The 15539-nt window shown below is 37.2% G+C and overlaps 1 protein-coding gene across 1 annotated transcript in view; it reads left to right on the plus strand.

Annotated features, from left to right (window-relative positions):
• The window catches only part of pth1r (parathyroid hormone 1 receptor), a 51032-nt gene that overhangs the window by 20288 nt on the left and 15205 nt on the right, over positions 1-15539 (plus strand). The window contains exons 2-4 of the mRNA XM_031294019.2: positions 5844-5946; positions 12813-12923; positions 13176-13297. Of these exons, the coding sequence (XP_031149879.1) occupies positions 5844-5946; positions 12813-12923; positions 13176-13297 (336 nt within the window). The remainder of the gene's footprint in view (positions 1-5843; positions 5947-12812; positions 12924-13175; positions 13298-15539) is intronic.

Genomic DNA, 15539 nt, shown 5'->3' on the forward strand with positions numbered 1-15539 from the left:
CTGGTACAACCTCTAAATACAATTATGAACCTGAAAATGAGTATAATATGAGCACTTTAAGTTTTGTTCTGTCATGTAATTCTTTATGTATTTAGACCACTTTTTCATGTACTTTGGCTCCCAATCCATTGTTGACGTACTATAGATAATCACACGCCTTTGAACTCATTGACACTTTTGCGGTTCATTTAAACTTTTTGAATACTCAACTTTTTTGCTTTGTGCTTTCTAAGGAAAGTCTACCTCACAAGCTCCAGCATTTCACTCTCTTATTCACTGTAGGGCATTTCAGGAAATGACTTTGGTAAACCACAACTTTTTTTCTTGAAAAAATAAAAAGCGCAAGGCTGTCCACAATCAAGACTGTTGGTAATGTACCGGAAACCCAGTGTCTCCACTCAATGTATGCATGGTGTCTTTCCATATGACTCCATTTTTACATTTTTTTTTTTTAATTTTAATTTTTTTTACTTTTTGTATCCTTCTGCTACAAAATATTCAAACATCAACAAATGAACACTGAAGACATCTGTGGTACCAGACAAGTTAAACCTTTATAACTAAATATGACTTAGCATTGAGTTACTAAAATAATATGGAATCCAAATGCTGGAATTAGAACTAAAACTGTGAATGTACCTTCACTCACATACTATATAGTGTCAGTATTTAGGCGTAGTGGTTCAACACTGTCTTGACACACCAGCCTAAAAACAGTTCTCTCAATATTGGTCTTATATCCTTGCAGAGAGCTGAAGTTTAAGTCATCAAGCCACAGTTTGCAAAGACATATATAAACTTGTGGTTTATTCAAGTGGAGTTTGTATTCTAGAGACCAGTGATGAAAACACACATATTTATACGGTGTGTATTTTTCTAATTTTCATTTTGGCACACACCAGAAAAAAGTGTTTAACAAAAAGATTACTGTATTTTGAATGAAATGCAGTACATAAGAATGTCCATGTTTCTCCCTGTGAGAGTTGTGTTTACTTTGGAGGTTTGGACTCTGGCCAGTGGAGGAGGAATAGTTTTCAGAAATAATCAGGGGGCACACTTATTACCCAGAATTCTCTTCTTAAAATGGTAAATGATACTCTTCTATGTCCCTGCAAGCTGGCATCTGCAGATGAAGGAAGAAATTTCCTTAGATTTTGAGAAAGAAAACCCCAAAACTTCATGCCTCATTTTAGTTTAATGTTTCACAGGGGCTCAAACTGCGCTGTAAAGGTTAAGATATATGCTCTTGATGTGTTGGAGCGGCAGCCCCAGTTTCCAGGTTTGTAGAAAATAGCCAAAACACTAAGGTATAAAAGTTAACTGTGTATTAGTGTAAAAGTGTAGTAAACTGGCTGACATTTCACTCCACTTTGAAGTATTTGGCTGAGGTGAAAATGCAAAAATGCAACACATAATATAAAGTAGATTCATAACATATAATAAGAGCTTGTTAATTTCCATTCAAACTGTGAAAATACACAAATACAAAACGGCAGAACCACTGATACTATACTTTGAGATGCTGTGATGATAATGACACTTGTCCTTTCAGAACAGTTACCATTCAGATTCCATGTTTCTGGTTTCCTGTTGGTTCAGCTTTCACCTAAAGTAACACTAGTTATTCAGATGAAAATAGTGTCAACGGCCCAGGAACATTCAGTGGAATATTCTATATTGGCATAGTTAGTACAGTAAACAGGTAGTATCTATCCTTGTTCACCTGCGGTCAAATGTTGTTCCATCTGTGGTTGTTTACTGTGAAAAGCCATAAACGTCTTCATTCTGTAACCTTATTCAGCTCTCAGACTGGACATCCTTATTTCAGGGCTGAAAGTAGTGAAAATATTGATGGATTGAGGTATTATGGTTTTGTGTGCAGCAACTCCACGACAGCTTGGTATTTACAGTTTCATTTTAAGGTTGTGAAATTAAGCACGTGCATTTGAGACAATGTATATAAGTCTTTGTTCCCACATGACTTTTAGAAGATTCATAGCTGCTTATTTTAGATTATAAACATGCACCAGAGAAGGCTTAAACAGCCTACTGTTGCAATAGATGATTCTCATGTCACTGGTAGCAGCTGCCTGCAGAAGTATACATGCTTGCTATACTGCTTGGTGTGCAGTACTTCTACTACAGTAACTGTACTGTATAAGCATTCCAGTGGTGGAACGTTAACTAAGTACCTTTACTCAGGTTCTGTACTTACTTTAAGTGCACATTTTATTTTTCTTGATGGTTTCCTTTTTTTACTACTTTATACTTCTACTTCAAAGTTATCTGACAGCTCCACCTCAACAAGCTGAGAATAGGCCCTGTTCACAAAAGCCATTCTAACATGTCTCTGCAGGGCAAACACAGGTGGAATTGATCAAATTAATTATGGTCCTGTTCTACTGTGTGTGTCCCAGCAATTCCAGGCCCTGGCCTGCATGCTAGCTCATCCCAGCCACCTGAATGGACCAGGGCCATTATTAATGTTATTAATTACACCTGTATTTGCTCTGCAATGCCATGTCAAAATGGCTGCTGTGAAATAGGCCTATTAAAATGCTGCTTACAGTAATATTCACGCAATAATATAACATGTAATAATCCCACTCCATTTCTGTTGCATGATGTGTACTTTTACTTTTAAATTAGCTGATACTCTTTTTTTGTACTCTTTTGTGAAAAAAGGTGTCTTTACATTGTTGCATGACTATTTTTTACATAAGTGTAAGATCAGAATACTTCATGCACCACTGCATTTTCCTAGTGAGAAACAGAAAGCAACATATAGTTCAGGTGCTAACAATGATGTACTGTTGGATTTAACACATTTATTATAGCTTGTTATATGCCTAAACACAAATATTAGTATGCAATCATCCACCTTTTATAATGTTTCCTTAGTTTATTGTCACTCTGAAATACTAGTTTGTCTCTAGTGAACATCTGACATGCACATATGTTACAAATAAATCGTGTTTGACAGATTAAAATGTCACTTACAAGGGAGACATGGACAAATCAGTGGCACCAACCAAAGGTTGAAGGCACCAAATGCATTCAACCTCTTCACTCTCTCTGTCTCTTTGTTTCTTTTTTCTCTGCATGTTGGAATTATTTTTTTCACAATTTGTTTTCCCATTACTATATAAACTTGAGTGCAGAATATGATTTCTTTTCATCCAGACATGTAGGCTAATTTTTGTCTGCAGCTGATAAATACAACTGCAGCCAGGGAGTCAGCTGCTCTGAGCAAACGTCTGTCTTTAATTTGTACTGTTTGCTCTGCATCACTGAACCAAAAAAACAAAACGAGGAGTTTTTTTAGCTGCACCTCCAAGCACAGTGTATGACATACATGTTGGTTTGTGTTTCATTGTGCGTATACATATTGCATTTTGCTGCAGTATTGGCTCAAAGCACCACGAAATGCCCTTAATGCCAGCGTAGAAAATCCTGATGATTTGTGCGCTGATCTATGCTTTAGTTTTAGCACTGGGCTTGAATTTCTCTGTTTTCATTTCCACTTCTCTTGTCACGCTCTGTTAAAAATGAATGTGGTCATTTTCAATACAGTCACATTTGTCATTGCCCAAAAGTGATCCACGGGCAAAAAGCGAGCCAGTCAGTGTGACCTATTAGAATGGAAAAATGTTTCCATGACTGGAAAACCACACCTGAAGTACCACGCCACTCTCAAACACAATGTTAAAAAGCTGAGAACATATAAGGTGTGAGAAAATGTTCGGAATAAAATGTCATTTGTCACATTTGATTAGTGACCACACAGTGGATATAACCACAGGAATACAAGCTGGGACTATAAACAACAAGTGAAACTGAAGTTTATTCAAGCTAAACATCCAATCTTTTACAACCTTTTTTTGCTTTATAAAAACTGAAAATACTCTCAGACCCCAGAGGATTAAGACAGAAATGAATATACAGTTTTATTCATGAACACTTTGATGGGCGGTCAAAGTACAATTGAACCTGACCTTCCAGATTCAGACTAGGCTGTCGAACACCCAGGCCACCCTGTTGCTTTCCATTTGAGAAACTGACAAGAGTGCACATTTTCGGGAATATTTCACAGAAGGAAAATGGATTTAGAACATGCTGCAGGCGCTATGACCAGGGATGCAGAAAGCAGTCATTAGAGGGTTTTGAAGCAGCTGAGAAGAGAGGAAATCATGTGTGGAGATAGCAAAAGTCATCAATCCAACATTGAGTTAATGTATGGACTTAAAGGTTGAAAAATCTCATTTCACTTGATATCAACATTTTTACAGAAGTTACAGTTAAAATGTTGGGAAAAAATGTAGTTGAATCAACATTGGATTTGGGTCAGGTTTTCAATATGCAAGGCAAGGCAAGGCAACTTTATTTATACAGTATAGCACATTTCAGCAACAAGGCAATTCAAAGTGCTTTACATAAAACATTAAAGAGCAATTTAAAAACAATTAAAAACATTCATTGAAGAGTATGAAATAAAATTAAGCTTAAAATGGAATAAGACAGGTATAAAATACAAGAATATAAGTCACAGTGCAGTGTAAGAAATTAACAATTACTTGATTTAATAAAAGGCAGCGTCAAACAGAAAATTCTTTAGCCTTGATTTAAAAGAACAGAGTTGCAGCGGCCCTGCAGTTTTCTGGGAGTTTGTTCCACATCTAGTAGTGCTTAAATGCAGCTTCTCCATGTTTAGTTCTGACTCTGGGGGACACCAAAACAAATTCCTTGTATGTGTTAAAAAACGTACTTGGCAATAAAACTTTCTGATTCTGAGAAACCAGACCGGTCTGTCCCAGACGACCTGAGAGGTCTGAGTGGGTCATAATGAAGCAGAAGATCAGAAATGTATTTTGGCCCTAAACCATTCAGTGCTTTATAAACCAACTGTAGTATTTTGAAATACATTCTTCGAGAGTCAGGACGCCAGTGAAAAGACTCCAGGTGTGAATGTAAGTCAGACAAGAGGCTCTTCAAGGAGACAGTAATGAAAGACTGCATGTTAAAGATAACATGGATTTAACACCTGAGTAGCGACTGTATTCAGTAAACCTCAATGATGAGCTTTGTGTTGACCATGATAACAGTTTTTCTGATGTCTTGTATTAAATACTGATAAATGGTACTAGGCCTTAAAGGTATTTAAAATGTAAATATTTAATTCACTGTTTCATTTGCAAGACATGCTGTGGTATTATATTTCACTTGATATATTTGATCTGTAACTATAGTTTTATAAATATTGAATAAATATATTGTTTCGTTGAAAAGGTTATGTAAATTTAGATTGATCCTGCTGTCATTTACTTTTTGGAAATGTTAATCAGTTAGCTAATTCACTTTTTCTTTAAATGAATACAACAGTTTTCTTCCACTTTATTTACATGTACAGTAAAGACCAATATCATGTTGTACAAAAGTTTGAATAAAGAAAATGTCATGAAAAGGTCTGGTTTCTCGTGGTTAATTATTATGTATTGTAACAATATTTTCAATGTATCAAAATAAACTAAAATTAAATCCCAGGTACCCTTTTAAATAATGGGTGAATCAGTGTTGATTCAGTCATCTGGGAGTGCTATCTGGGAGCCAATTGATGCATTTCATGCTCTTTTTATGAGAGAAAGGTCAGAATAGTTGCTTCAGAGTACAAATGTTCAGTTAAAAAAAAACCCTGTCATGTAAAAAAAAATAGCTTCTTTGGACGGATCAAAAATGGTTATGTTGTTAAATGATGTTGTTTATTGATGGATTTTGGTGTTTACAACATGCATTTTGCATACTGTCATTTCCCTTTATTAACTCCATGTCACTTTCTAACTTTGCAGGCTTTCGCAGATGATGTGCTTACGAAAGATGAACAAATAGGCCTGTTGGTCAGAGCCAAACGGAAGTGTGAGGGGAACATCAAGTCAAAGCAGAAGGTTCCTGGTGAGTAGAGAAACAAGATGCTAATGTCAAAGTGGTAACATGTTGACAATGCTAACATGCTGATTTAGCAGGTATAATGTTTACAATGTTCATCATCTTTTAAGTTAAGCATGTTAGCATTCAAAAATTAGCTCATTAGCACTGAACACCAAGTACATATGAATGTCATTAGTTTTGCAGGTATTTGGTTATAAACCAAAGTATTCGACAAATTAAAAATGTGACCTGATGATGTCGCTAAAGGTCAGGGGATCACCAAAGTTATCACAATTAATCTAGATAGGGGCTTAAATGTCTGTACCAGATTTCCCAACAATCCAGTTAATAAATCACTAACCTCCTCAAGGGACCATTGACATCTGTACATGTCATAGCAATCCATGGTATAATTGTTTAAATATTTCAATCTGGAACAAAGTAGTGGGCCTGCTGCAGCCACACTGCTAGCATGTTTAAAGAATAGCAATAATATGAGAAAATATCTCTTTAATATGTCTTTTTTGCCACTGATCAGAATTTCTGGTGTTGCTAATCTGTAATCACTAAAGGCTGGTAGGTTTTTGTCCATCGTTTGCTCCTTTAACAAGATTGGGATTTTTTTGCCATAGTAGAATGACAAAAGGCTTACAGTGTTGATGTTTGATTTTTGGATAGATAAGAGAATCCATAAGCCTGTCAATCATGGTTTGCATATACAGGATCGACCAAAATGCCTTGCTTAGCAACACCTAAAGGAACTAATTATGTAGGAAATGATATATGTGTGATGGCAGGTTCCCACTTCATTAGCCTTGATTAGTTCTCCAATAGTTAGATTTTACAATACGTGCAAAGAGTTTCTCAGAGTCAAAGAATGCTAAAGTGAGCCCGAGCCATTAGTTGCAGCAAAATGGTTTTATTTTTCAGAATGGGCTTAGCTATTGAGGAACTCCCCAATTAATTACAGCTGGAGCGAGAGGTTAAGTGGGGAGTGCAATAAATCCTCCAGGGGCTAAACAGAGCAGAACCCAAACACATACACAAGGCAGTCAAAGCTAATAAGCTGTAAGAGGAGTACTAGGAAAAAGCTGGAGTGATGGAGGAAGAAATCAATCAACATAAAAGGTAAAGTTTACCAGGAACTGTGGGAGTGAACAGCGTAACCAGCAGTAAAACCATGATGATCACAAGAGTGAAAGTGAGAGAGACTGTAAAGACCGCCGTGTTGATTGAATGTGATTGTTGATGATAAGCGCTTCTACTAATCAGCAGAAGATGTGCACACTTCAGCGCTCTACAAGAATCACCTTGATCAGGGACACAGGAAGTCAGTCAGCGTGCTGAGAGAAAGTCAGTTTATATAATGACACTAAATGCTACACGACATGCATGTTTTTGCAATCATTTGAATGACCAGGATCATATTTTTAATAGTTAACATTTTACACACATTTTTTAAACCTTTTACACTACAATAGACAGCCATCTCAAACACCAACATACTGTATGTCGAAGCAGCCACAGCAACTACACAGTCAGCAACATGGAATTAATGCATGAGAACTGTAAGGAAATGATGAGAGACGTGGGGTGTACAGTATTTGTGTATTTAGGGGTGTCTTAAGAGCAGGATTTTCCAGCAGACCCTAGCATCTACTGTATCTCATTGTGGTTACTGTCATTTTCCCAGTTGATTGTTCAGAGGAGGATTTTGGATTCCACAGCCAAACCAATCATATTATTTTCTCTTTAACCCCAGTGCATTGTGGTCGCATTGAATTCTTCAACCCTCAAAACGGTACCCCCTTGTAAATGAAACACATAATTAAAAATGTTTTCTTTTAGGCTGAGAACACAAAAGCTTTTGTTGACCGTTCCCACTAGTTACAGTACATTGCCCCGCGTGGTATTTCCCAACTTTCTTGGTTTTGATAAATGTCCAAAGCCCAAATTGGATTTTAAAAACTATGACAGAATTGCTACTATTGAAAACTGCAGGCGCCGAACAGCAGCTTGTGTAAGATGTCAAGGGCTTTTATAACAACGCTGCCTTTTCTCAAAGCATATGTAACAGAATGGCCAGAGATGCTAATGCAGAGCAGATTCAAACATTAGGCCTCTCTTCGATGAGTCTGTGCTGCACATCTGACCACCGTCATGCTTAATCCATCCTGACATGTCAAAGTGACTGGCAAGCCTGGTGTCGCACTTCACCAGCAACCCCCAAGCACATTTATCTCATTTGCAGATGTCATTATTTAAATAATGTTTGTACATTGAATTTGAACCAAATTATAGAATTTTCACGCAACTGTTGGCAAGAAAGTGATTGTTTTTTTTCTCCAAAATGACGAACTATACCTTAACTGTAGATGGGTGAAATTGATGCCATTTCTCCATGCAGTGTAGTGTCGGGACAATTAATCAATTAGTTGATTGATTTTAGTGATTGATTAATTGTTTCAGCTTTAATAAATAGTATGTTTCCAGCTTCTCAAAGTGAGTATGTGCTCCTTTTCTCTGTTTCACATGATTAAAAAATGTAATGACTCTGAATAAATCGGTTAAAAACTGTTGGCCAGACAAATTTCACACATGGGCATTTTTTGGTATTTTATTTTACTTTTTAAATAATTAATTGAATAATAAATAATATTGACGGATTCATCTATAATATAAATAATAGTTAGCTGCAGCCCTATATGCACTTTATACTCATTTATGGGCCTGTTTCTCGGTCTGTAGATAGTGGGGTTGTTTACATTGAATCTGGACTCTAACAAGCCCATCAGGATCTGATTCTGTGAAATGCTCATGGTTCTGTCTTGGGGGTACATTAGCACATCAGAGCTGATCTGCATACCTGATGCTGCTGGCACAAACCGGATGTGACTCATCCTGTATGTGGTGTCTGTTTTCTGACCTCTTTTGGAACGTTGCACATGTGTGTTCAATCAAATAATGGTTGAAGTGATTAAGATAAACATATTACCTTAATAAAGAAAAAAAAGAGTCCCTGATGTGGTCGTTGTATGCCTGGATAAGCACATATGTGCTCAGTTAACGTGCTTGATTTCAGATTTTGTCTTACTTAATGGCACATGTACGGTGGCCGACAGGGGCAAACGAACTGCAACTTTATGAAACACATGCAAATAGACAAAACACATGCAAATTAAGAAAACCTCTTCATTAATTTGACAACACATGCGCAGCGTTTAGCAAACGCGCTGCAAATACACACAGCACAACCAAATACACAAACGCGCTGCAAATACAGAAACGATGCAAAAAGAAAAGCACACAATCCCCGAAAACAAATGCACCAGAAAAATGCTGCATCCAGTTTACACAATGGAAGTTCTCCAGGCCTCTAGGGGGAGCGCTAAGTGGAACAGCTTGATTTTCGACCGCACAAGGAGAGAGCGCTCTGACTTTTTATTACCACGAGTTTACAGACTCTGCTGATTGGGTATCACCTGTGACCTGAGCCAATAAACTAGAGACACACCCACCAAACAAGAGAAAACATATCTCAAACATAGACTTAATATTTACAGTCTATGATCTCATAGCAGTTGTGCACCGTTTCCCAACAGTGCACACTGTTCTCAGATTGAACGTGCCCCGGCTTTCTCTCTCTCTCTCTCTCTCTCTCTCTCTCTCTCTCTCTCTCTCTCTCTCTCTCTCTCTCTCTCTCTCTCTGGGGTCGAAAATCAAGCCGTTCCGCTTAGCGCTCCCCCTAGAGGCCTGGAGAACTTCCGTTGTGTGAACTTTTCTTTTTGCATCTTTTCTATATTTTTTTTATTTATTATATTTGTTGTGTTGTGTGTATTTGCAGCGCGTTTGCTAAATGATGCGCATGTGTTGTCAAATTAATGCAGATGTTTTCTTAATTTGCTTGTGTTTCATTAAGTTTCAGTGCGTTTGCCCCTTTCGGCCACCGTACATGTGAATTGCTTCGACTTCACTTTATTTGACCCTTATCGAACTTAAGTGTCTCATCTGGTTGTTTGTTTGCAATGTGGAAATCATTTCAAATCTGGGTAGTGGCTTGTCTGTGATGCTGTAAAATTTAGAGGCTGTCAAGGTTTGAGATAAAGTTCAAGGAAAGCATTACATATGCTTTCTGGTGACCCATGTAAGTGTTTTCCTTGAAGTGGTCATTAGGACTTGGACAGCATTCCCTCTTGTAACTTTTTAAACCATTCTTTTTTTCCTTGTTCTTGTATTGTGGTGTGACCTTGAATCTGTGGGTTGAGGTAAACGCAGAGAATAGCAGCTAGCGTGCATTTTAGGACTTTGTGGCTTTACATCTGTATTTGTCTTGTGTGTGTCCTGCCTGACCACCCCCAGAGTTTTTTTTTCTTTTTCTGGCACTGTAAACTCATGGTTTTCTAAACTATTATAGGAGATGTGGAGTGATGACTATTTTTAAAACGATAGTGTGAAATGTAAGATTTGCTCTGAGTAATGAATTGATCTTTCAATTCCAGGTTCATAGAGAAAGGATTCGCTCCTCTGTGAGGTTAAAACCTCAGTTTTGGTTGAATTTCAACATTTTATCTATTTGGTTTTATTTCTCATTTGTGCTTTAAATACACAAAAGTCTCCATTACGTGGCTAAGACAAGGTTTTCATTGAGGGAAACACTGAGGTTTGCCTGGAGAGGACAGTGGAGGGATGTGGGTTCAATGCCCCAGACCTTGCAGTGTGAAAATAGCTCAGCCTTCAAGCTTGTGGTCTGGGTGTAGAATAACATCAGCAATCATTATAAAAGGTTGCATGTATCAGGAGAAAATGCAATGTGTATTTTGACATCTGCAGGTCAGAATCAAATGGAATAGGGGGGGAAAGAAAACAGTATTAAAAACCCCAGTGACATCACTAACACCAAAGTCCCCCCATAGACACATTTATATTTTAATCGTGGTCAAGAAATTTACAGGAAATTATATGTGTGTGTGTGTTCTTTGTTTAATTTAAGCCTAAGTTAGTAGGTGGTCCTATGCTAATAAAAGCTATGGTAAAAGCAATTTTACTCCTAGAATGTGTGGTCAGTGTGATTTTCAAAACTAAACGCTGTTTTTCTCCCGCCAGAGATCTGTAGGAATCAGTCAGCTCCACTCAGTCTGCTCTTTAATTTTGCGCTCCAAGTGACAGGCAAATAAAAAGCATGCCGTCATTGCTTCAGATGTTTCTTTGTAAGTTTGATTACAGGAATGAGAAAATAATGGATCGACTGCAAAGAGAGGATAGTTTTAGTTTTATCCTTAGCTACTTATTAGTGGTCAAAGTGGGGCAGATGTTTTCAATAATACAACATAAATGCCAAGCCATAAGGAAGGCTTTTGCCAGGAATCTGTGGGGAAAGGGACTTTGCTTTGCTCCCACTATCGGAGGGATGAGGTCTACGGTTTAGCTGACAATTAAGGGGCTCTATGCTTGGAAATGGCATTTTTTCCCCCACCTTTTGAACCTGCAGCGCTTTCTCTGAAGTATAGATATATTATTATAAAGTCTCATGTAATGTATTTTTTATGAAGATAGATGACAAAGTTTTGTCTGTGTGATCTTCAGGTAAAGCACACAGTCAGCAATCTTGTAGGAAAGTACTGAACAGTCCATGTTATAATGATTCCTGGAAAACTTTTTACATGCTAAATGTTCCTCACCACAATCTCAAAAATGTGAAATTTGAATTGAAAAACGTTTATTCTGAATCCTGTAAATGTGAAGTGTAATTACAGGATCTTATAAATCTTATTGTGTTATCTTATAAAGTGTATTCATCAAGAAATACAAAGATGAAAAGAGATGAGATATTCTAATGCATACTTTATTCATTCATTCATTTTTCTACAAGTCATATGATAATTATGTTTTATTGTTATTAATATTAGGGGCATTTTATGTATTTTTGTCTGTTAGATAGTGACAGTATAGAGATATGACAAAAAATGCATGTGAAAATTTCCTCTCTATCGGCTCCCCAATAATTCAGGTATAAGTTCATGTAACAATTAGTTGTTCAATAGAATATTAATTGGCAACAATTTTGATAATTGATCAAAATTTAACTTAAATGGCAAATATGTTATTTGTTTCCAGCTTCTAAAAAATATGAATTTAAGTGCTCAACTCACATTGAAACTCCAGCTTCTTAAATGTGAAGGTTTGCAGAGATTTTCTGTGTTTTATGTTATTTCAATTGTTATATCTTAGGGTTTTACATTTTTTGGACATAAACATTTTATGAGTGTGAGATGGGCAATTTCCATAATGTTTTGTCATTTTACAGATTAATTGGAAAAAAGATAAATCAATAATCAAATTAATAATTGTTTTACACATCCTTAATTAATGCAGGTCAAAAGCAAACGTGCGACACAGAGAAGAAAATAAGCTGTTGAACTAAGCTATAGCACTTTTGTTTTGATATAATAGGCTACTAAGAATACAATAATGTAGCCAGTGTTGTGCTTAAATGAGATCCATACTGAAACCAATTCCATACAACATAACCCAATATGATGCTATCAACAATGTAGCAGTTATGGAAATCTGCTGCAGCTAACAAGCAAAACTTAATGAACACAATTCAATGGAGAACTTGTTATCAGCATTCCATGATTGTAAGTCTTAATTATATGACAATGGATTGTTCTCTGGGTGACCCATGTTTTCCTGGCTGCTCTACAGTGCTGATTTACATATAGTGTAAAGTTCACATACTTGGCCTAATTTTTTAAAGGACAACAAAATCCTTGAAAACATACAGCACTACTGCTCTTGTAAATGCCTATGGCCATGTAATGCGGCAGTCCACGGAGAACAGCACTCTGTGGCTCTATTTTTAAAAATCAGCACTGCTTTTGTCTCCACAGATGGTTACTGCTCACCAGAATGGGACGGCATTGTTTGTTGGCCTGAAGGGCCCCCAGGAAAGCTTGTATCCACCTCCTGTCCAGAGTATATCCATGACTTCAACCATAAAGGTAAGACTGGCCCTGGATACAGTCAGCAGTTGAAATCCTGAAGCTCATTTTTAGCTGATGAAAAAGCACTAGTCCTCGGGTGCTGCTGTATACAGTAAAATCATAACTTGGGCTCCTTATGAAACCTCTTTTGCAATTTCTGCAATTATGCAGGTACAATTAAGAAGCAAGCTTAGGATGAGTAATTGACTGTGTTGGAAAACAACTAGCAAAATCTGTAATTAAAGGTAGCCTTCTCTGTTTGATGTCTAGGACTAGCATACCGTCGGTGTGACAACAACGGAACGTGGGAACTGGCCACAGCCAACAAGACATGGGCCAATTATAATGAATGTGCAAAATTCCTCTACCATTACAACCACAGCCATGAAAAGGTGGGATTCGCCTCATCGCTATTTACATGTTCATTGTCACAGATACAGTGCCTTCCTCCACCATAGGCTTTGCAAATGCATAGAGTCCATTGTCAGGCTATAGATATTGCTGCCATTTAGGCAAAGGTTGGACCGTTTTACCCTTGAATTGCAATCCCTTTGAAATGTGTAAGACACTGTCGACATGCCTTCTTAGTAATGTACAGTGCGAATGAAATAGAATCATATATATATCGAGATAATGTTGGGGAGATAATGACAGCATGGCAATGTGGTTGCTTTGTGATAAAATGAGGCTGCCATTAGCTAAATGTCTGGTCAGATATAAATTAAAGGCAGTGTCACATTAGCCTTTATTGCTAATTGCAAACTTCCTAGAAAGTATCCTATTCAGAGAAATCTAAGAACTCACCAGTCATCTTGTTTTATGCTGCACCAGAATTGCCCTCTGCGGACAATAAAGATTTGTTGAATTGAATTGAATTGACTTAACCTCCTAGGCGCCTTTACAGCACAGTGATACAAAAATACATTTAGACCCAAGGATACCATGTACGTACTGATGTCATGTTGCTTTAACTACAAGAAGTAGTGTCTCCCTACTATCTGAGGTTGTATTCTGTCACACACCTTTAAATATACATATTTTGTTGATATTCTTGTTGTTGTTTTCTTTTATGCACTTAAATCTTGTGTGTTAAATTTATATGCCCTACATTGCCAAAAGTGGGTGATGGTGATGGTGCAGTGGATATGACACATGCCTTTGGTGTGGGAGACCTGGGTTCGATTCCGACTGTGATAATGTGTCCCTGAGCAAGACACTTAACCCCTAGTTGCTCCAGAGGTGTGTGACCTCTGACATATATAGCAATTGTAAGTCGCTTTGGATAAAAGCGTCAGCTAAATGACATGTAAAAAGTATACGGACAATGAATACGGAGCTGAACAGAACAACCATATGTGACTGATAATAAAACCTGGCTGAATGAGAGCAGGAAGAATAGGAGACAGATGATTGGTGATAAGGCCTGGCTCACGGTTGGTGGCCAACTCATTCCAGGTGTCCTCAAGTTGTTTGATGGGGGTGAGGTCAGCGCTCTGTGCAGGCCAATCTAGATCTTTTCTACCAAACTCAGATAGCCATTTCTTTATGGACCTTGCTTTGACCACATTGTCACATTGAAACATACTGTGGCCATAAAAATGGAAGTGCACTGTCATTGTAATATCATTATATGCTGCAGCATTTTGATTCACCAGAACCAAACTACAGAATAAGCACAAGCACATACTTTTGGCCATATTGTGTATATATATGTATGTATTTCATTTTTGTCATTTGTGGTTGTTATGATGCAAAAATGATGAAAAAAACAGTTATTGCATAATTACAGTAGCAGAGCTAATACGGGGATGATCCTTGTTTAATGCCTGTCCCGCCAGTAGCCATTGTTCCCTTGTTGTGTATTTGTGACATTTTGTAATACAGTGGTTGTACATTTCACACAAGCAGATGTTTGCTAAACAAACAACTTCAACACAACAGAATAATAGTGTCTAACCATTCTCCCAGGTTCTTGACACCCCTTGCAGTTTCAATATCTCTAACTTTAATATAACATAATATAAAAAAATCCTAAACAACAAATCTTTAATACAACCTAAACATTATAATTAAGCTTCTATGACATAAAATCTAAACATAACCAGCGTGTGAGAGTCAAACCTCGGATCATAAACACCATAAGCACTGGCATCACTATCACATCACAGCGCATGTTGAGAAAATTGTTTTGTAAACCAAGCACGGCAACCTTTTACTGCCGTCATCCCCATGTGACTGACAAAGATGTGACCCTGATCGCAGTTGCTCCTACTGTTTCTTTCTCTATCACTGCATGAGGGTTGGATGTCAGAGCATAACACAGGCAGTGAATAGGACTAGTGGGTATTGTAAGAAGGGTGGAAAACAGCTAGAACATGGATATAAATGGAAGAATAGCTATTACTCACTCATTGTTGTGTGTATCTGGACAAGGTTTTCTTATATAAATAAAATGGCATTATGCGCCATAATGATGCTGACGTAGTGTTTTAAGGAATTTTTATGGTATATTTTTTTAAATATAAAAAATTATGGTCTGGAAGCATTTTAATAATCTCACTTATAAAACACTTTATAGCCTTTAAATGAATGAGGTGTTTTAGTATATTAGAGGTTCATGTTAAGAGGCTATGC

This window comes from Sander lucioperca, chromosome 9 (assembly GCF_008315115.2).
Source record: "Sander lucioperca isolate FBNREF2018 chromosome 9, SLUC_FBN_1.2, whole genome shotgun sequence".
In the NCBI taxonomy this organism is placed as follows: Eukaryota; Metazoa; Chordata; class Actinopteri; order Perciformes; family Percidae; genus Sander; species Sander lucioperca.